The sequence below is a fragment of the Netta rufina genome (genome assembly GCF_964035555.1).
Source record: "Netta rufina genome assembly, chromosome: 3".
In the NCBI taxonomy this organism is placed as follows: Eukaryota; Metazoa; Chordata; class Aves; order Anseriformes; family Anatidae; genus Netta; species Netta rufina.
Window position 1 is genome coordinate 51,965,137 of NC_140125.1, and position 22,339 is coordinate 51,987,475.

Consider the following 22,339-nt stretch of genomic DNA (forward strand, 5'->3'; position numbering starts at 1 on the left):
AATATGATTAAAAAAAAATATATTTTTTTTTCATGTACATCAACCTGTTAGAAAGCACTTGAATATCTGGCTATATCCCTCTCAGTTTCGACTTTCACTTGTTTAAAATGGTGAAGATTTTTAACTGTGTGCTTAATTACATATTTAAATGTGTGAGTTCTTCTGAATCGTAGTTTTGAACGGTTGCTATTACTGAGTAGTGATAAAGGTTGTAAAGTGACTTACAGTTTACACAAATTAAAATAATGAATCATTTCTTTTACATTCATTCTAAAAAATTCAGAAGCCTTGAAATCGTAACCCTTTATTATTTGACAGTTTTGGAAACACAGGCCTCCTTATGAATTTTTCAAGATTTTTTTCTTTTACGATTTTTATTCATTTATTTATTTATTTTACTGGAAAGTATTGATTTCTTTCAATGGAAATTTAGCATAAAACCAAAAAGAGAGTGAGAACCTTTCAAAGAAATTTCTCTTGGGCCACTTCTTGGGTGGGGCATGAATTTTTAGTGTTTGAAATAACAAGTTTGTATAACGAGTTTGAAGAATTTGAAGAAAGGACTTAATTCTGAGTTCCCTGGCTACATAGCCATTGGCCATTTGACTTATTATACCCTTTTTTATTGTCCTTGCTGTTTAAGTGGTAACACTCGTTTTGTTTGTTTATTTTTTTTTGATACAAAATAAAATCAAATTCTGAGACCTTATAAATTACATTCTGGTTTTCTATATTCCTCTTCTCAGGATTCATAAAGATTAGGTAAATATGCATCAGGTCCATTGTTGAATTTTTTATTATTTTTTGTTTATAATGCTAAAAATGCTTTTATATTAAACCAGCATTTTCATAAAAATGAGATTAATAACCTGACATTTAACGTCTCACTTGAAATAATATTATTAAAAATGGGAACAATATTAATTTAGCCTTAGATTGAATCAGCTCTCTATATTTCCATGTAGTAAATTGTATTCACCTTTACTTTCACACTACCTCTAGCAGGAAAAATGTCTGGTTTATCAGGGAAATAAGTTATTTTCATGTTTACATTCTATGTTTATCTATGCTTTCATATATGTGAGGTCTTCTAGCTTTTGCTAAATGTTTTGTGCATGAATTGCCAAAATTGCTGTTTTTTCATCTTCAGCTGTGGTCACCCTTGGAGTTAAAAGCATCTACAGTCTGAAAATTGCTGTGCAGTTTTCAAATGCATCAACACTTTAGACCACACTTCTTTCTTACATTTGGCATGCAGACAAAAACAAACAGGTTAGCCTTTTGAAGTAATCTCTTAGCAAAACCATGGGGGAATATTTTACCTCTGGTACATCCTTTAGCAATTCTTTTAAACAAAATGTGAAATTTCATATTCTCCTCAACATAGCATTAAAAAGAGAATGCATCAACTTTTCAAGTCACATTACAGTCACGTATTAATGGAGTAATGTGTTTTTGTTTGTTTGTTTGTTTGTTTTTTTCTAGAAAGAATTCAACTCTTGTATCTTAGCCTAGATAGAAGTCACAGTCTCTTTTCCTCTTCTCCAAAATAGCTCTTCCTTTCTTCCTTGTCTTATTCCACCCCACTTGAGAGGGGGAATGTCTTATACCTTGTAATTGCTTTTATGGTTAATATTCTGGAGTAAATAAAGGAGCAAGTCAGTTTGAATTTGACAAGCTCATGTGAAATATTCTTCCTTATCAATATGCCTCTCAGAAGTGATATGTGCTAATCTGAGTTGAAGGCAGCCCTCTTTATTGATGATTAGAAAAGGAGTGATGATATCAAGTCCAAGTGTTGAGAGTTTGCAGTTGGGAAATAAATCATTAAGGATAGAATTTCAAAAGTGTTCAACTGATTTTTCACTTTATTCCTTTTGAGTTTGATAGTTGCTTCTCACTGACTACAGTGGGAATTGATTTAAACAGCAGGGAATCATTTAATTAAAAAAAAAAAAAAAACCCAAGCTTTTAAAATAGTTCAGAAGTGGAAAAAAAAAAAAGGGTATTGTTCTATAGAGCAGTCTCAAATGATTTGAGTCATTTGGCATAGTTCTAATGAGAAATAAAAACAAGAACAATAAAAAGAGTCCTAATTGTTTGAACAGTTCAAGACAGCTGGAAAACATAAACAACTGCAGAGCCAGGATGTTATATGAGAACCTCTCATAACAGCAAGAAAAGAAACAAGAAATCTAAGAAGTCAAGTAGTATGAAGAATGCTTTTATCAATAGTACAAACTAAGCTTTTTTTCTCCTTTTATTCAAAATTTATAGATGATATTGATTAATAATTTCAAAATTAAGTTTGCCAAACTTGTTGATGCTGGACCAGAATCTTTTATTTTTTGTTTATTTTTTAAATTATTGTATTTCTACTTAAAATATTTATTTATCATTTATGTCTAATTAAGGATGCTGTAATTTATTTTGTGTATTATAAGAAATAATTACCACTTTAAGAATGTAAATAATTAATTTAAAATTCCTTCTATGCTTGTGTTGTTCACAAGAATCTGTACTTCATCATTTATGTATGTATCTTTTATGTTTTCTCACTTTTTTTTTTTTCCACAAACTTCTTTGACTATTCTTTTTTGATTATCATGTACTACTTTCTATTTCTTCTTGATTGTCATCAGGAATTTCTTAACTTGTCTTACTACCTCTAACACAGTTTTACAGTCTACATTTGTCTTTCAGTAATTATTCTTTTTCGCCTTCCATAGGTACACTAGCAAACTGAAAGTTTTGCTCTCTTAGGGCAACTAGAAAGTTTTCCAAGGATTTTTATTTTATTTTACACTAACACTATGCCTTGTCTTGTCTTATGGCAACAACTTCGTATGGTAATTACCTTAATGCAAACTGTCCCTAAAGCCTAGTTTCTGAAGAATATCTTTGAGAAGTGAAACTCTATGACATTTCCCCAGCAATAGAGCAGAGCAGTGTAGGTCTGGTATGGTTTGTTCTGTTGTTGATCGTGTCCCTCCCCAAAAATAAGACCAAGTCTGAAGATAGATGATATTGTATTTGACTTGCTTTATAACTTTTTGCCAAGTATAAATTCCCGTAATAAGAGATGCTTAGTTAGACTACAATAAAGCAATAAGATTATTGCTTTTGAAGCACATCTTATTACTCTAATAAGCCTAACACAAACGGTGTATTCCAAATAGTCATAGACTGCATTTTCATTACTGTAATAAGTAAAATGACTTGTTTTCCCTCTTCAGAAAGGATATACGTTTATGGCTGAAGCACGTACTGGTGACCTGTCTGTGGCAGCTGGAAGATGGAGGCTCCGGCTCATCGGTTCTCATAGTCCACTCCCGTTCCTCTCTCGTGAGGCTGTAAATAACATCTTTTCTACTAAAGAAATTAAGGAATATTACATACCCAATGACAAGCAAGTAATGTTCAGGTAAACATTGAGAGAAGAATGATTAAATTCTGCCTTTTACATGGTCTATCTGTGATAGAAAAGTATGTTCTTTCCTCATTCTTAGAATAGGAAGGTGTTAAAACAAGCATCTCAATTTTATGGTCCATCAATACTCAATACCAACTTTAACAGATCATAAATGGAAGTGTTTTCTGAAATATTGCAACTGATTAATGAAGAACAGGTATGAAGTACTATAGTTCCAAGATTGTAGTAACAGTATTCTGCATTTCTCTAGGCTCAATCTTGAAATCTTATCCATATATCATTCCATGTTACTTTTGGGGATTAAACATGCATTAAAATTGAGATTTTGCAAGTGGGGAGGAGGCATAAAGTTTGGTATATTTTTCAGCTTGTCAAACAAAGCTAGAAATAAAATTCAGAAACACAACACTGTTTTCTGATTCATCTGATCAATTTCCATCTTGCAGTGCTGGTAGAAGAGTTTCTACACGCTTTAGAGGAGCATATAGATTGCTTTAAGAGAACATATTAAATCAGAGAATCATTATTTAGTTTTTCTTATTTTTTTTTAATTATTATTATTAATTAGAGGGCTGTTTGTTGTTATTTGTTTCTTTGTGTTTTCATTCTTTTGCTGGGTTACCTTTTTAATTGAAACAGTTCCCTCATCAGCCTAACCATATTTTTCAATAAATTCTAGTACAGTAGGAGGGAGAATGTGTATCTGGACATTTTATAAGGTAGTATAAAAAAATAAACGGCAAAACCACCCCCTTTTTGCAGCCATCCACGCTTTTATTGATTATGGATTCACTGCACTAAACTACAGTACAAGAAGTTTAGCCTATCAGATTGCAGGAAAACAGTTAGCTACAAGTTCAGTTTTAAATGCTTGTCTCCAGCACAGAACAACATTCAGGTATTTTTCAAAAAAAGATCTGGGACTGTTGGTCATATTGCTGTGTTGGTTTCTTTTTCTTCTTTAGGTATTCAGTAAAAGTCACAGCACCACATATTACCACAGTGCAAGTACAAACCTCTAAATCAGATGTGTTCTTTAAACTACAAGTCCTAGATAATGAGGAAGAAATTGTGAGTGTCACTGGAAAGGGCCATGCAGTCATTCCTGCTTTTAATTTCTTGAGTAATGAAACACATTTGAGTTCCAATGGTGAGTATTATATTCAGTATTTGACAGTTTTATTCACTATGGCATATATATTCTTACAGTAACTTTAGATAACCACAGAAAATAGTATTTTCCACCACTTTTCCATAAAATCCCTAGTGGCTTTGTGATTGAGTGAAATCAACCGTATTCTTGAGCAATGGATAGGAATCCTTGTCCCTCAGCAACGAGGAGAGATACCAAAACAGTTGATTGAAATAAGATGCCCATCCTTATTTTATTCTTCTGGGGATTGGTCTTATTTTGTAACTAAGTAGAGTTGACTGAATAATTGAAGTAGTTTCTCAGTTCTGAAAATTTCATGCGTATATTTTCCTTGTCCTTGAGAATGGAAATATACATTCTTTTCAAGATCTTGCCTTTATTTGTTTGATCTTAAAGGTCAATGTTTTGTTTTTGTTAAAAAAAAAAAAAAAAAAAAAAAAAAAAAAAAAAGATGCCCAAGTTACAGTTCATGGTGGAATATTCATAGATTATAATGAACCCTATCATTTGAGTGCGCTGTCTTAAGCATTACTCCTTTTAGCAGAAACACACATGTTATTGGCTTCTTATCCACCATATAAGCCAGAGTACAAACAAAAAGACTCTTGAATAAATGAGATTTTCTTAAGGATAAATACGGTCTGGTTTTGACTCTGCCTCTACAGCAGCTACATAATGTTCATCATGGAAATGGAAGTCACTGAAGGAAAAGCTACTTGCCCAGGACTTTAAAATTTATTAAATGTTCATATTGTCAACACTTTATGACAGCAAGTGAGATATTGAGGAAGTTAAAAATTTATTTGAAATAAACACCCACCACTCCGCTCATTTTTTGCCTGAAAATTTGAATCTGAGAAGTTTATTCACTAAAGGTGTACTTTCTTTTCTTTCTTTCTTTCTTTTTTTTTTTTTTTTTTCCCAATTAAATTTTATTGCTGTTCATTATATTGCAGTCTTGTCAACTTGGCTCTTGTTCATGGTGCGAACTGGTCTGTGTTCAAAAGTCATCTTTCATAAGTATGTTAAAATTCATATATTTGATCAAATGCTTTGGAACTAGTGATTGTACCTAATATAAATCCAGAGGACATTAATTAAAACTGACTCTGTGCAATTCAGCAAACCAACATTGTGAATATATACTCTGTGTCCAAAGTTGGCAGCATATGAATACCTGGGGTAGGGGACAGGGAGAGAAAGAAAATAAAGCTAGGCTCTTCTCAGTGATGCCCATTCACAAGACAAAAGGCAGCAGGCACAAACTGGAATATAGAAATGTAAAAGTAAGCATTATAAAAGTTTTTGTTTGTTTGTTTGTTTTTACTCTTAGAGCAGTCAAAGATTGGAACAGGTTGCTCAGAGATGATTTGGAGTCTCCAACCACAGTAATCTAACCACAATTGGAAGTGGCTGTGAGCCACCTGACCCTGCTTTGAGAAGGGGATTTGAAATGGATAATTGCCAGAGGTTTCTTTCAGTCTCTGTCATTCACTGGTCCTGTGATAGGGGCAGTCTCATGCATTGTATTTTTTTTTTCCTTCCCTTTTTTCTTCATGATGCAAAATTAATCCAGTATTCTTGGATATTATGTACAACTGAGCAGGTACTCATTTCCAACCAGACTGAATAGAGACAACCTTTAGTTTGAGATTATAGTGATGCTTTGTTTTCAGCCCTATGATGGAGCAAGACAACTTCCTGCACACTCTAGAGAGCATAGTTAGCTTATCTAGGTGTCCTCTTTAATGCTTCAGTTCCAGGCTTTCAGAAGTTTAAGTTTTGCCAAACTCAGTGTTCAAGAGCTATGATCAGATAACAGCTGTTTGTTACTGGCATTTTTATGGTTTGATAACATTAGGGCTGGGGAATTCAAGAAGATAGAAAAGAAACTGTATTGAAAGGTTTTGTCATCTAAAATTATGTTCAGCCAGTTGATTGACATTTGAGTTCTAAGTGGTGCTTAATTTTTCTGTTCAGAAGCAATAAATACAACTTAATGAGATATGTGATTCTTAGGTGTATTTTCTACAATTGTCCCTACAATACTTAGGTCATTTTTAATGTAAATGACGCATGTTCTGCATGTTTCTGCTACATTTATTGTATCTAGCAGATTTGAGATCAGCTACTGTTGTGACATCTTTTTTTTTTTTTTTTTTGCATAATCTTCATTTGTTTTAGTTTTATATACACTTCACTTATTAATTCACATATCAATTTTACTAGTAATATTGTGTCATATTTTGAATTTTCCACTACATCTATAGTTTTCATTTTGAAAATCTTCAAAATCTTGTAATCTTCATAAGCATTACAAATTCACTTAAATAAAGCAATTGTTTATAAGCAATCAAGTCAGCTACTGTACTCTCCATGTACACCACTATGCACCAGTGTTGTAAGATTAAATTCTTAAGTCCTTTTATGAAGAATTTTAAACAATGAATCCTCTGTAAATCAATCAGTTTCTGCCTGTTTGAGCATATTCAGATCCTAAGGCAAAGACAAAATGTACAGATACCAGATTATTGCTTTGCTAAAGCCCAAAATAACATTGTATTTCATGTGTTCATCTTCACTATTTTGAACTGTGTGTTTTTGCAACTTGATGCTTTAGAAAAAAAAATAAAAATCTAAATTTCCAATGCTTCATGGGAAAATTAACTAATTTCTTCATGTTTATGAAACACGCATCTTGCTATTTCCAGTAAAGCAAAATTAAATGCAACAGAGAATATGCTCTTAAAATGTAATTCATCAGATGACAAAGTAAGTATTTAAAGGAAGTCACGGAGAAACCACCATGTTACTCTGACTGAATTACCATGGTAATCAACGGTTGCTTTTAATAACTGTTTTTGGATGTGGGAATGGATTAGTAAATTTAACAGTAAACTGATGAAAAAAGTAGGAAAGGCACAGGATAGCTGAGATTAGGATTAACAGTACAAATACTTGAAATAAATTGCCAAGTTACCCTCAGTAATGTGAAGAAAAAATTTCCTTCAGAAAACCAGCTTGTTGACAAAGATCATAGTCTGAAGACTGGAATAATTTGAAAGGCACTATCAGAAGAAAGAAGAGAAATGGGTTCCAGCTGATGTGGGAAGGGGGAGGATGGAGCAGAATAACTAATGGGGACATTTTGTCTTTGCCACTGCAAGCAGGGGAGATAGACAGGAGGAACTTTTCAAAATATCCTCAGAAATAATACATACACATTAGGCTTTTATTTCAGCACATAAGACTAAGAGATTCAGTTACAGTAACATGCTTGAAAATAGGAGTGTTGTCATTTCATGTTCATATTCAGAAGTGGAGCCACTGAATTCTAACTGGAAAAAAGTAGTAATGATTTATTTTTAATGAATTCTATGTTTGTATGATTTTATAATGTATTTGAAAGTGAAATTAATATTATGATGCCATTTAAGTGTGTGTGAGTATGCAGAGATGCATCATTTGGAAGGAGAAACTGTGAGGTAGTGACTATTTGCTGATTTTTATTATTATTTTTACAATACTACACCATGTGCTTTAACATTGAAGTTCTCTTCCAAAATATAGGCATTCTATATATCACAAAGTCCACCTGTTGTGAAAATGTTCCAAGTCTTTCAGATAATCAGAACAAACAAACATAAAGATTATGAAATGTGCACAGTATAAAAAGTGTGACAGCATCACATTACCCAACCTGCTGAGTGTGTGTAGGTGCAATTTATAGCACTGTAAAAGCATGTTTCTTTACTGTTGCCAGAAGTTTTAGGAAATTATGCCCTGTACAATAACAGCATTGGAACCTCCATACATAATGATGAGAAATTCAGGTAGGGATTTGTACAATGGACATATAATACGAGATTTATACTATTGGTATCCACTTGTTCTCTTTAAAAAAAAAAAAAAAAAAAAAAAAAAAAAGGAGAGAGAGAAAAGAAAAAAAAAATCCAGAAGGCACTGCCTAATCAAGGTAAGTGTGAGTTCCTTCTAGTCAGAAGTTTGCTTACAAAAACCGAGATGAACAGATAGGTATGCAAGAGGAAAATTAATTTGGTGTAACAGCACCACCTGGTGACAACGGCTAGAAGTGTTATTTTGCTTGTGTATGCTTTTCAGGGAATTTTCCGGCCAGCGTGTGGTCTCATGTAGGATTGCACCATTCTAAACTGAGTTATCGTTATGGTAGGATCATCCTCTTGGCAAACTATTATAGAATTATTGAATGCTTACACTCTTCAGGTTTAGGAGAGTGAAAAGAAGAGGACATTGAGGCATTCCTGAAAGTTAATTACAGCCTAGAGAATATCACGTCCTTTGAATCCCATTTACCATAACACTTAGAGGTAGGCTTCTCCAGAGGACAGCTGCAGAGCTCCTAAAACCTAGAAACCACTCACTGCAGAGGAGCTCATCTCTGTTGACTACAAGGAGTACATTTATTTGGCTTCGTTACTTTAAAGCTACCTTTTGGTAAATTCTTTGCACTATTGCTTGATGACAGCGCTCAAGCAGGCATTGAAGATCATTCCTTATTAGAAATGTTTATACAAATATTGTGAATGGTAACTTCAAGGCAAGTTATCCAATTGGAAAAAGTCTATATGCAGAATTATTCTTCCATTTGCAGTCAGGATTGTTTCTTTGCAGTAGAAAAAAATACTTTCTCTGAGATCTTTCTGAGATTACACATTTGAAAACACAGACTAAAGTTATGGGAGGATAAAACAAAAACAATCACGAGAGTATATATAACAATGAGATTTCACTGTATATGTCTCAGAGACTTTTTACAATATCAGATTGAGTATTAAGCTAGTGTTATTCATTTTCACCTGCATTCAGAATTCCTAGGGTTATATTTTTCTTCCATCTGTCACAAGAGGTGGGTACAAATTTTACATAAATCCCACAGTAGTCTTGACTTCTTTAGCCTGAGAAAGAATTACCTACTCTTGCACACTTCCCTTTTGAAAGATTTTCATTTTGTGTGAATGTGCATAGGTTTAAATTTTCTGGACTAATACTTCTATTATAGCCTTTATTTAGCACATTCCCGGTTTCACAGTTTTTCCACATCAATACCTCCTGTAAGAGATCAGGATATAACTTTATAAAAGATAGATTACAAATAGTTCTATACGTCTTTTCAAGACTGGCTTTGTTTGAGCTGTCATCTATGACCTTTGTGCCAGGTTGATGTAAGAGACTTCTGTAAGGATAGCAGTTGCCAAAACTGTGGCAAATGCATCTCTCCCCTCCTTCTGCAAATGCACACAATTTATTAAATTAGGTTAATTGGGTATCCATTATATAGAGTATGAGGCTATCCATATTATGTAATATATAGCACAGTGCTGTGATGGTTAGTGTTGGAGAGGAGTGTGGATTTTGCAGGGAAACAAATTTTTTATAAAAATTTTTTATAAATCTTTTTTATAAAGAGTAACAACAGTTGGTTATACAGTCTTTCAAATTTCTTACTATGAAGGGGTTTGTGATTTGTATGAAGAATGAAATCAGGATAACAAGCATAACTTTAATTAGAACCTTATGATCACAATGCAGCATGAGAAAATTGACTATAGTAGTAATTCTTTGTATAGTTTCTGGTGGCATCTGTTTACTTTATACTAATAGTTCACAGAACTTCTGGAAATTAACACTTACATTTTTAATCATCTAGCAGGAAGTAAAACCCAGATTATTCAAAGCATTACAAAGAAGGATTCAGAAACTGGTGTATTCAAAAAAAAAGGTCATATTTCAACTCCAAAGGATACCAAAGCTTCTTTCAAGCCGGGACCTTTAAAAGAAGGTTTATTTACATTAGAAGAAGAATCCCTCCTCTTGGAAAACTTTGAAAATAATCATGGAAGCCCACAACAAGTAAGAGATTTCAAATTACTGGAATTTAGTGGGGAATTCAGTGAAGAGGTATTGATCATTCTTTTAGTGCATGTGGAGATCTGATATCCTGAGGCATGAATGAGGAAAACAAAATTAAGATTGTTGTTAGATTCTGAGTAAGCCTGTGGAGAAAGGATAATGTACCTATATGAATAACCAACTAATAAGGGGTCATTTTTGTTTTCAAATCAAGGAGGTAGATGTATTTAGTCCTCAGGCATTCTTCACATACCAAGTTAAATTCAAATATAACATGGCTTGCAGCTAAGAGACAAAAAAAAAACAGTAACAAGTTAAACTTCTGATGTTTCAATGCGACTCTTCTTTGACATGTAATGTAAGAAAAGGCCAGCTTTATTAATTCTGCTGCAGAAGCACCAGTTGCCAGTCAGCTGAATGCTTTAGTAACACACACACATGCTTCTTCAGCCTAGAGTTGCTTAGAGAGGGATGTCAAAATTGTGAATTTCTCTTAACTTTACCTAGTATTAGTTTCTTAGAAAATAATATTTTGTTTTAGCATTTTTGTTTCTCTGTTTCCATGTTACTCTATGGTTTCTTCCTGATAATTGAGTTCAATTGCAACAGAATATTATAAGAAAAATAAATCATTGATAAAAAAATTCCAGTGTTTTTTCTTCGACTAAATACTGGCTTTAAGAGTTGGAAAACAATTTTTTTAAAAGTATTGGGATCATTTCCTGTTCAGTGTAAAAAATGTTTCAGACAACCCATTTACCCTGCCATCTCCACCTCACTTTGTGATATTATTGAATGCTGGTATTAGTGCTCAAAGCTCTGTAGTAGGTCTTAAAATGAAAGACAGAATTCTTTGTCTTAGCACATGGCATACACAGGAAAGTAACATGGAAGACTTAATGGAATGTAGCTCCTTATTGTATAGTCCAATTTAGTTTCAGTTCATTAAACACATGAGTAATTGTTTAATTTCACAGGAATTAAAATAAAATCTGTGGAATTAACACTAATTTTTTAAGCTTCTTGTGAATACTGTAATGTGCAAGCTTGTAAATTAATTATGTGTTTCATTTGCTGAGTTCAATGGCTGCTACTTTACTAACCTACAGGGTTTTTGAATACTTTCTGTAGTTATGTTCTTAGTATGTTAACATATTGCATTTTCTTTCACAGTCTCACAAGTATATCATACAGGCATTAGTGTTATATAATAGTTGGCCACTTACAGAGAGTCAGTTGCTGTTTGTTCAGACAGTGAAAGAAATGGAGAAAAATGAAATCAAAGGTACGTCACCCTTAATACATATTTAGTCAGATGCTTTATGTTACTGATTTTTTTTAATGTATATTGCTAAAAGCCTATACCATATGATATTTCTTTTATTCACTGTTTGAGTGAAATAATTAAGCAATAATCTCTTTGTTCTGAGGTTTATAGAACTGGAGTTTAGTTGTGTGATTCCATACCTTCAATTCAAAAATGATGAAATCAGAGGTTACCTGAGCTTCTTAGGGCTCAACTTTAGGTAGGGTTCTAGAACAGTTGCCAAAGCATGTCTGAGAGACCAATGAAGTGGCACAATGTCCTGACAGACTAAATCCAAATATAGAAGTTTCTACTGAAAATGGAGATGCATGCCTGCTAATAATTTAAGAAAATGCACTAACAGGAAGGGACAGAAGGCCTGTTTTCAGGATATGTATTACTTCTGTACAGCCAGGGACAGGTCCCAAGAATATGCTTTGTATTCTAGCCAGGAAGGGGATGGAGAAATTGCATAAATATTCTGCAACATTTCCCCCACCCCCCCTTTTCTTTTTAAGGGACATAAAAAACAATACATATTAAAAGTAGTTAGAATATTAGTAAGTATCTTAGAGATTATACAAATGTCTCATATTTTCTTCTTTTACCACTGATACTGAATATTTCAAACCCTAAATATTGTAAATGAAAATACATCTTGCTGGATCCAGCAGCTGGATTGAGGCTGCTGTAGCTCCTTTTTGCCAGCTCCAACCAGTAGGGAGGCTGAAGTTGTATTCTCAGCAGGCATGTGTACACAGAACGTATGGAAACTACATATATAGATATATATACACATGGCCAACCATACAGATCATGGACAGGTGCTCAGAGTGCTCACGTGAACACAGGCAGCACCAATGGCCTCGTCCTGCTCCCTTCTCTGTCTGGACAGAATGGAAGTCTAGTGAGACTATACACATATAAGGTGGATCTTTCCAGCACTTGGGCTTATACACCTAGTCTGGTCCCTGGACCCCAGCCTCTCCAGCTGCTGACATCTGAAAATACATATCCTTGAGGCTTCAGCTGTACACCAGTTGCTGGTACAGACTGTAGTGTGCACACATGCAGCTGGCTAGGTCATCCCAGGTTCCAGTAGCTGTGCTTTCTTTCCTGGAGATGCACAGGCCCTCTTGCATCCAGAACTGGCCCTTAGAGACCCATGCACCCCCTTGCTCCCAGCCCAGTTTGTCTATTCACTCACTGGTCCAGCTTGATCATATCTAGCAATTACATGCTTGCTTGCAAAGCAGCACTCTCTAGTTGCTGCACTGCAGACAGATGTGCCCTCTGACCCATGGTCTGGCTCCAGTTACAGCCCCATCTGTACACATGTACATGGTATCAACTCAGGAAAGTGTTAGAAAGTGATTCAGTAAGAAGATAAGACAGACTGCACGGCTCAGGCATGAGGCACATTTGGACAAGTGTACTGAACAATAAACTATTGACATGCAGCTGTCAATTTTTAACCTCTTTCTCTATTTTCCCACTCTTGTTCCTCCCCAAATCACCTAAATCCATCCCTTTATCCAATTTTGGTTCCTCCCTTAAATATCCCATGATAAATCCTGTAGTATACCAAACTGCTTTTTTCCCCACATCCTGTAATGCCTTCAACCCCTAGGCTGTAACCACCTGAAATGGGAAAGGTGATATGGATAGCTGCTCCGCATGTCTCATTGTCATGGGTTCCGTGCCTGGATGGCTCTTGGGAGGAGCCTGGACAGGATGTTCCTCAGAAATCCTGAAGTTGGGGCTGATGGCTCCTGGGAGAGATTTGGGGTATTTTGGGGTTGCTCAACAGGCTATTTTCTGGGCTGCCCCTCCTGCCACTGTCTCTCTGAGCTGTTTTGCAGGTGTGCAGATGAACTTTTATCAGACAATCTAACCCTATATAGATGCACTTACTGGTTAGAGAAGCTACAAATGAAATGGGATCTTACAGATTTTTATATATTTTTTTCTTTAAAATGTGAATGCGTCAGTCCATTTGCTTATGAATATCTCCTATAGTTCAAAATAGTCTAAGATCAAAGCATAATTTATGAGGCATTCTTACAAACAAAAAGCTTAAAGCTACCACAGTAATAACTACAGCAGTAATATTTGTGAAAACTTGCTCTCAAAAATGCTGTTTAGAGGTTTCTTTTGTCACCAGGTTTCTAGCATCTTTTTACCTCCATTATAGTCTTAATTCTGGAGCTACTACTTGAATCTTGTGTCAGAGGGAATATTTCTTTTGGTTTCTGGTATTCTTCTGCCTCCACCCCACATTCCCACAGGCACCAAGGAAATGTATTACACTTCCTTGTTGTATTTCTTTTAGAAGAGTTCACATTAGTTCCACCTGTTGTAATCTAGTAATCTGTCACTCTGAATGAAGGTCACCATGCAGTCTACAAGATATAGAAGTTCCCGTAGAACAGTGAAATTTCAATTTTTGTTTAGGTCATCAATGAATAAAATCCACACTGCATATATGCAGTACTTTCTGGGCTCAAAGCTAGCTATTTATACTTCTAGCTGATGTGTATAATATATTTGGTGGAAGAACTAAACAGTAAGATGAAGTTTCATCATCGATTAGAGTCTGAAGGCATCTTTCTGTTAAGATGATAAGAGTAATGTTTGCAGAGTAATATTGACCTTATAATATGTTGTAAGAAAGCACAAGATTTATATTGTCTAATACAGCCAAACACGATACCATCTAAATGCTAACTGCATCAGCATGTATGTAAAATTCTACTAAAAGGCCAAAATGAAAATCTGTTATTTTGATTTTCTAGTTGCTTTGTTGACAATTGTTTCAAATTGAAAATGTATTGTATTTGTTTATAAATCACATTAACTGTTTCAATATCTGTAGAATGCATCTCCCACTGTAATATCTTTAGGTCAACTTCTGCTTGTAAACTCATGAGTTCAATTTCGGTTTAGACAGCAGTAGATTTATTATTTGTTAGCCACCACAGCTGACAAAGTACCAATTTCATAACTTGTAAATTCAGAGTTAATGCCTCCGAAATGTGGATTGATATCTGACTTTTTGATATGGAAAGTTATATCTGCTTGAGTTGAAAATGGGACAGATTACACTGTATCATGAACACAATAATATTTGAGAGGTTATGCCTTACAGATGGATTCACAGACAGCTATTTTATTAGTTATTTCACCCTCTTAGTTTGTTGCTCACAAAATTGCATCCTCTTGCATTGTGCTAAGCTTCTGACTTGGCTACAGCTTGTTTTTAACATACCAGCCATGCTTCTGGTGTCTATTCTTTCCTACAACTGTCACAATGATCTGTAAAACTGTGGGTCAAAGGAGGTCACAATCTCTGATTTTTTTTTGCTATTTTTTTTTTTTGTTGTTGTTGTTGCTAGTTTTCAGCTGATACTACTGAAACTTGTCATTAACTTGAATAGTATCATGTTCAGTTCCTGGTGGCAGTACTCAGTCATAATTTCCCTTCTTCGTTTTAGCTGATACCTTGACTCATTTATAGTCAAACAGAGTCAAGTCACAGCCAGCGTTAATGAGAATTTTCTATTTGGATTCTTTTTAAATAGAGATTTCTGTGTCCTCCAATAATTGTTGCCTCTCAAAGTAACCAAAATCTATTTCACAGTTCAGATTAACTGTGTGTTTCTGTTTATATTAGAATACCAATTGATTGTGTTCTCATGGAATAAAAACTAGATTGCCCAAGCCACCAACAGTTTAAAAAACAACACATACCAACACTTCCTGTATTTACTACTTAGCATTTATTTTACGTACCCCTATTAACAGCAATTTTTAACTAGAGTGCTTAGTATAGGTAGGTATTTTGGAGTAAACAACATTTAATCTCTGAATATTTTTCTGATGGTGAACCAGTTTTCAAATTAAAGCAATTTAATTTGCTACCAGCACCACTTGTCAAACACACAATTCATATAATAGCAATGTTGGTGCTTAGCCAAAAAGACATCCTCTCACCATATGATTTTTAAGAAAGCTGCAGTGAGCCAGGTGGAAAATTCCTGCAACAAATCACAATTTCAGGTGCCACTTTTTCATGTAAGGCAACAGTGCCATCTGGAGTTAGTTTTGTATTAAAGCTCATTCGTCACTGCAAAGAGTATTTCTGCTTTGTATCACCATTTACCAGTTTTTTAAACTAGTCTCCGTTTAGGAGACTCATACAACTCATTGGTATTAAATGTTTGTTAGGAACATTTTTGAAGAAAGTAAGTTTTCCAGCATACAGGTGTTGTGATGATTTTTTATTTTGTCTTTGTTGTTTCTCTTTTCTTCCTTCATAATCCTTAATACTGAAGTTTGACAATTTTTGCAAGTAGAACTGTTAGCAAAAGGTATTTCATGACTAATATATAGTCATATTTATTATTTATGACTATTATTAATAATAGTCATATTTATATAGTCATATATATTATTTACAATATATATTATATATATATAGCATCTTATAAAGTTTTTTATTAAATAAAACTTTGCACAAGTGAAACAATAAAAAAAACATTAGCCAGGATAACCCAAGTAAACAGAAATCAGAAAGTGCCAAAAATATATGTTGATTTTTATCTATATCTCTTCCTACTCCCTGGGATCTGTTAATGGTGCAAGACTTCAGTGGAAAAATTGTAAAACGTAAAGTCTGGATTCTTATGCAAAAGGGGAAAAATTAGAAGGAAATCTTGCAACTGCCGATACCATTTTAAGTTGATTGTGTGAGCAAAAATATTTTAAGATTTGTTTTATATATTTGATTTTCAGCCACTTTTGGGAGGAGGGGGAAGATGCCGGGGAGTGTTAGATTTTACTTTTGTTGCAGTAAGAGCAGATGTTTTATTGTGCAACTGTAGCAACCCAAAAGTTGAATCATCAGTGTGGGCTGAATACTGACTGCAACACATATTTTAGGTATAGCCCAAGTTACCTCATCAGTTTCAACTGTCAACTATAGCAGTCTGTCTATCAAGCTAGCATAGTAGGGTGAGATTGATTGCCCAAACCAGGCAGGAAAGGCAATATCCTTTGGAATATAACATTTTTTTCCTCCAGAGCAGCGAAAGTTTCTTGCACTTGTTCTGTCTTCCCACAGGACAACTTGCTGTCTCATTCTAGGGCAGAATTTTGTGAGAAGTTTAGCAGGATGTTCCTTTCTTCCTTTCTTCATCTCTTTCCCATCTTGCCTGTCTATAGTAAGTAAGTGATCACTTCCCTGGTGTTTGATGAAGCAGATGAAAAAAAATAGACCACTGAGAATACATGATGGCACTACAGTTTTAAGACCTGTAGTCAACTAAGCCATGCTTTAACCTCCCCATACAGTATTGGTGGTTTGCTTCTGTTCTGGTGCAGCTTTACTGCAACTTAAGTGTCTGGATGAGCCCAACTTTAAAAGATCCTTGACATTCCTATCTGTCCAGAATCATTTTCAGGGTCCAGTCAGAGATGGGAAATTTGTATTTGTATCTCAATCAGAAGTTATGAGTTTGAGACAGGAATTCTTTGGTGTAATTATTTAGCTTGTTATAGACAGGACATTAGACTGGATGTTGCTATGGTCTCTTCTGGCATTAGAGTAAATGAATCTCTGACAAATGATTGTAAAGTTCTAGAGAAGCTAATTTCAAATGTTGCTACCAGCTGTTCGTCATCACTGACAATTGGTGAGATGCCCAAACTTTCCTGTGCGCCATACATATACAATAACTGCCACTAAGAGTTTCTGATGATTAGTGCATCTCTTGTCAGCTGAAATTCAGCCATGACCTTTTACTTTCTGTATTCTCTCTCTGGCTTTCTACTTATTGCATCTCAGTGCAAAGCATTTGCATAGTTTTGGCCTCGGGAAAAGCCCCAAGGAGCCACTCACATTCTCCCTTACAGCCTGAGTGGACTGCAAGCTCTATTGCCCAACTGCAGTCAGTGCCCACTCCAGGAATTTCTGGAGGATGATCCCCAAATCAGTGAAATCTGCTGAGGGAACACGGACAACACAGTCTACTGGTAGCTAGCTGTGAGAGCTCAGTTGAATCCCATCCTAAGACCCCACACTAGAAATTAAAACAGGATAGCTCATTTTAGCCCCGTCATTTCGTATGCTCACATGATATATATTGAGAAGTTAGTAATTAAGTCCAGAACATCAAAATATTACATTTCAGAGTTGTAAAATATTTACAGAAACCAGACAAAGCTTGTGTTATCCAATGCAATAGATATTTTTTGTCTTATATGATTTAGCTAATAACACTGAATGTCTCTTGGTGTTTGCATAAACAATAAATAACTTATCTTTAACAAATAACAATTTACTGAATAATGTATGTGCACTAGTCTGATTTATGGTGCTAATATGTTATGATAATGTGAAATTAAATGGAAAGACACTTGTGTAATGATGTAACTTCAAGTAACATTATCACTGTTTTATATTTGCATTTCCTCTGGAGTTGTTTTAATAGCTTCAGTATTTGTAGAGACTGCTTTAACTTTTGATTTCCTTATTTAATGTATGCTTTGTTTGCATTGAATCAATTTATGCTTAGTGCTTTGGTATCATTGTACATTATTTAAGGAGATACATTATTTGAGGAGAATAGAATGTAATTTATACATAAACACATGTAATATATAATTTAATATACATATATATAATATTATTTATATTTGCATGTGTAGTTACTACATGTATGTTATAAATATGCTTGTAAACATTCCAAATTTACATTTTATATTTCCATATAAACTCAGCCACAGCATTGCAGATCTGATCCAATGCTCATTAAAGCCAGTGGAATATCTTAGTGGACTTGGGAGCAAATCAAGCAGCACTTTGATTTGCCCTCCATGGAAAGAGATTAGAAAAGCATAGCATTAAGTGAAAGGTGCCTTGTTATTATTTTCAGACTCTAAAACAGTCACTCATTTCCTCTTTTTCAAAGAGAAATTGCTTGTTTAATTGAATTGATCAAATCTAGGTTTTCAGCCATTGTTTTAATGTTTCAAGCACTATGAATGTGGGGTGAGACAGATTTCAGACACTGATCTTTAATCTTATATTGTTGTGGATCCAGTCCAGCTTGTTTCAGTTGACTTGTTCCAATGCTATTAAATCTATATTCTATTGCAGAATTCATTTATCCTTTTTTATTTTTTAACAAGAATATGGCATGCAAAAAGTCTTGTTAATAGCTCCCCCCAGCTAAGACAGTGCAGAATGAAAGTGTCACAAATTTCATTTCTCAGCATCTTTACTTCAAACACAGGTCATACAATGAGCACATACTTGTGAAGATTAAATAACTAATCCAAAAATTTGTCTGACTATTGTCGACTATTCTCAAAATTATCATTTTAATTTTCCCTAGCATGCATCATCTCAAATATGTTTCTTTGTTTCAAGTTTCTTACGTTTTGGCGTGTGGTTTGATTGTTCATTTGTCTGTTTTGTTTGTGTGTGCTTCTTCCCTTCCACTCTTTAAGGTTTACAGGGATATGAGGTAGTGAGAATGTTGGCTTTGACTGCTTTGAACTTCTCACCTATCAGGTGCATTGCACTGATAGAATTTGTATGAGACTATATAAAATAACTAAGAATCAGATTATTATACTGTAGATTGCAATCTCCTTTTTGGACTGACCCATTGACAAGGCAACAGTGCAGGGACTGGTAAAATGACCATTAAGTGCCATTTAGAACGAATAAGGCTGTCAGAATACAACCACCTTGTAAGTCTATTCTTAAAAATTGTTTTGTCCCCAGTTTATTTCTTATTCCAATAATTAATTATACTACAGTACTTAACAGTATCAACTAATTATTTGGCTTTTATTTGTCTTTCCTCTTGCTGTTCTATTCTGTTATTCCATCCTGTATGTTATATGGGGAAAATACATTTATGGATGACAATGGTATCCTTCAATTCACTGTGCATCGTAACTACATGTGAACAGCACATGGTGAAAAACATGAGGAGCGCAGTTTTCTTCCAGCACTCAATAATCTTGAAGGACAAAGGTCTGCAAGTGTTCCTAAATCAAACAGAAAATCAAAAGAGAAAGCAACTGAGAAGACAGAAAAGGACAAGTCCAATAAAGATAGGGGATCACTTGTGTCTCTATTTCAACCTGAATGTCAGGTGAGAACAAATATAAGAATTTGGATTTGTTGAAAGTGTAATATTTATGCTAAGTATTTTCTGTTCTGTTGATCAGAATTGCTAGTACTTTTAGTGTATCCCTTGTGTTTCTCTATGCCCTGCTTTGCCAACTTCTTACTTTACACCCGAGAACGACTGAATTGCACATGTAAAGGACAGGTATCCTCCATTTAGAGATGTGATGTGCTCATTTCTTTACGTGCAACACAACCACTGGCAGTTTCTTTTGAACATCTAGTTTCTGTCTCTGCTGAAGTTTTATTAAATTCCATTAATTTGTCATCTTGATTTCTAATTAGTCACTTGTACTGGTTTTCATGGAACCCCCAGGGAGATAAAATAGGTCTTTTCCTTAGGTTAGTTCCTCTCTTACATGTTATAATTGTTATTAGCTTATAGATATACAGTGGAAGAAAAATCACTTAACTGCTTGTAAATTCTTCTCATCTGTGGTAGGGTAGAATGTGTTGTGGTTGACCAACCTGTATGCATGTTTTAAAAGTAATAGCTGACTTTATGGATTGCAAACAGATTAATATAAGGTGAAGAAGAAACTGGCAGGTCTTCCTTTAATAGCATTGCCTTCGCTGTTTTTTGGTCATTTGTTCGTTTTTGGCTGCCTCGTGGGTGGTATTCCAGTGGGAGAGCATCTCCATATTTTTTTTTGTTTTTTTTTTGTGAAGAAATTTCTACTACATTGTTTTGTTGACTAAAGTTATTGCACAGCAAGCTTCCCTATGATTCATATCCACACCTCATCATACTGAGTTCAGGAACAGTGCCTTAACCCTTCTTCCAGAGCAGTCAGAGTGGCTGCATTTGAGACAGTTAGCCACATAAATGTGATGCAGTTCCAGGCTGTGTCAGATTTCTGCCTTCAGCTCCAGTGTTGGGGTATGCTACAGCTGCTGGGATGATAGGTTTTGGGAGCTCTTCAGTGCGTCACAAAAATAGATGCAGGTTTCAAGAGGAGACTGCCTGCTGATTAAGAAGATATCTGCCTTTAGTCATGAAGAAAAGCTGAGCTCCTATCTCTACCTCTGAATCTTGGGCTTCAAGCTTCTTGAGATGGTACACTTTTGAGAAATATGTGGAGCACTGTATTTCATTTATTAGTCAGACAGCAGAATAGACTCCTACCCTTTGAGCATTACTTGCATTCTATGGTTCTGGAGAAGCTTGCATTAAAGTAGTTTAGAGAATTTGGGAAGTGATTGGAAAGAATCTGATGCCAACAGAGATAGAGCAAGATACATTTCTACAGAAAAATCCAGGTTAAAAAATAGTAAAACTTCTGGGGGGAAAAAAAAAAAAAAAAAAAAGCATGTGGAAAGAAGGAAAGGAAAGTAGGGGAAGGAATGAAGGAAAAAAACTTGACAGGGAGATAATTACATGGAAAAAAATGTTCAGACTGTTGAGAAGAGCTGGGAATGTAGAGCATGCTAGATTAGGGGTTGGGCAAGGCATACAAACTACCTTAGAGGGGCTTGTTACAAAGCAAGTTTCCTTTCCTTTGTCAGCCAGTGTTTGTTTAGTTATGCAAGTCAACTTCTATCAATGTATAATGTATACCAGCTGTGAAAATTACAAAGGTACAGAAATACAGTTTCATCCTAATAGTAGTAATAGATTTATATTTATAAATATGTTTACGGTACTTCACTTTCAGCAAGATGCTTTAAACAAACCGTACTGGACTTTACGTCTAGTTAGTGAGCAGAGAGAGGCAGAAGTTCTGGAGGTGAAGAAAGACACCCAGCAAGCAGATGAGATCAAAGCCATGAAACAAGCATGGGAATCTGCAGAGCCAGGAAGAGCTGTCAAGGTAATCAGAGAGCAATCCTTGTGGTAATGTGTCTTCACAAGTTGCAAAAACTGTTGTGACAGCTGAGCAGTTACCAAAACTGAGACACAAGTTCTTGACTCTCCACTTCACCATTTGGTGGAAGATGGGAAATTTTTTCACAGCCAAAAGTATCAAAAGTGCTGATGTGCATGACTTCTGAGCAGGAATCTATATCGTCTACTTTAGGCTTCTTGAGATCACTGAGACTTTAGTTTCTGTTTTACTGAACAGAAAAAAGATTTTCCTTAGAACACTTGCTACCTCTGCACAAGCGCAAAGCTGCCACTTGTGGCAAGCTGAATGTTTACCATGAACAGATTCTAGTGAGAAATACATTGCTATAAACATGCCAGGAAGATTCCTGTTGAAGAACTGGCACCTGGCCATATCATCAATCTAATTGTCTCCTACAACCAGGATTCCCAAATTCCTTCTGGGTTGCAGGTACCCATGAGCCTGTACATGCCACTGTGTATTAATTCACCATTTTGGAGAAGCAATACTAATTCAGATGTATCAA

At 34.9% G+C, this 22,339-nt stretch overlaps 1 protein-coding gene across 1 annotated transcript in view; it reads left to right on the forward strand.

The window, feature by feature from the left end:
* ADGB (androglobin) overlaps window positions 1-22,339 on the forward strand; it is a gene marked incomplete at both ends in the record, with an annotated part of 117,103 nt that overhangs the window by 87,060 nt on the left and 7,704 nt on the right. Inside the window, 6 exons of the mRNA XM_084284422.1 lie at window positions 3,237-3,424; window positions 4,399-4,583; window positions 10,279-10,478; window positions 11,652-11,763; window positions 19,768-19,952; window positions 21,643-21,798. Of these exons, the coding sequence (XP_084140548.1) occupies window positions 3,237-3,424; window positions 4,399-4,583; window positions 10,279-10,478; window positions 11,652-11,763; window positions 19,768-19,952; window positions 21,643-21,798 (1,026 nt within the window). The remainder of the gene's footprint in view (window positions 1-3,236; window positions 3,425-4,398; window positions 4,584-10,278; window positions 10,479-11,651; window positions 11,764-19,767; window positions 19,953-21,642; window positions 21,799-22,339) is intronic.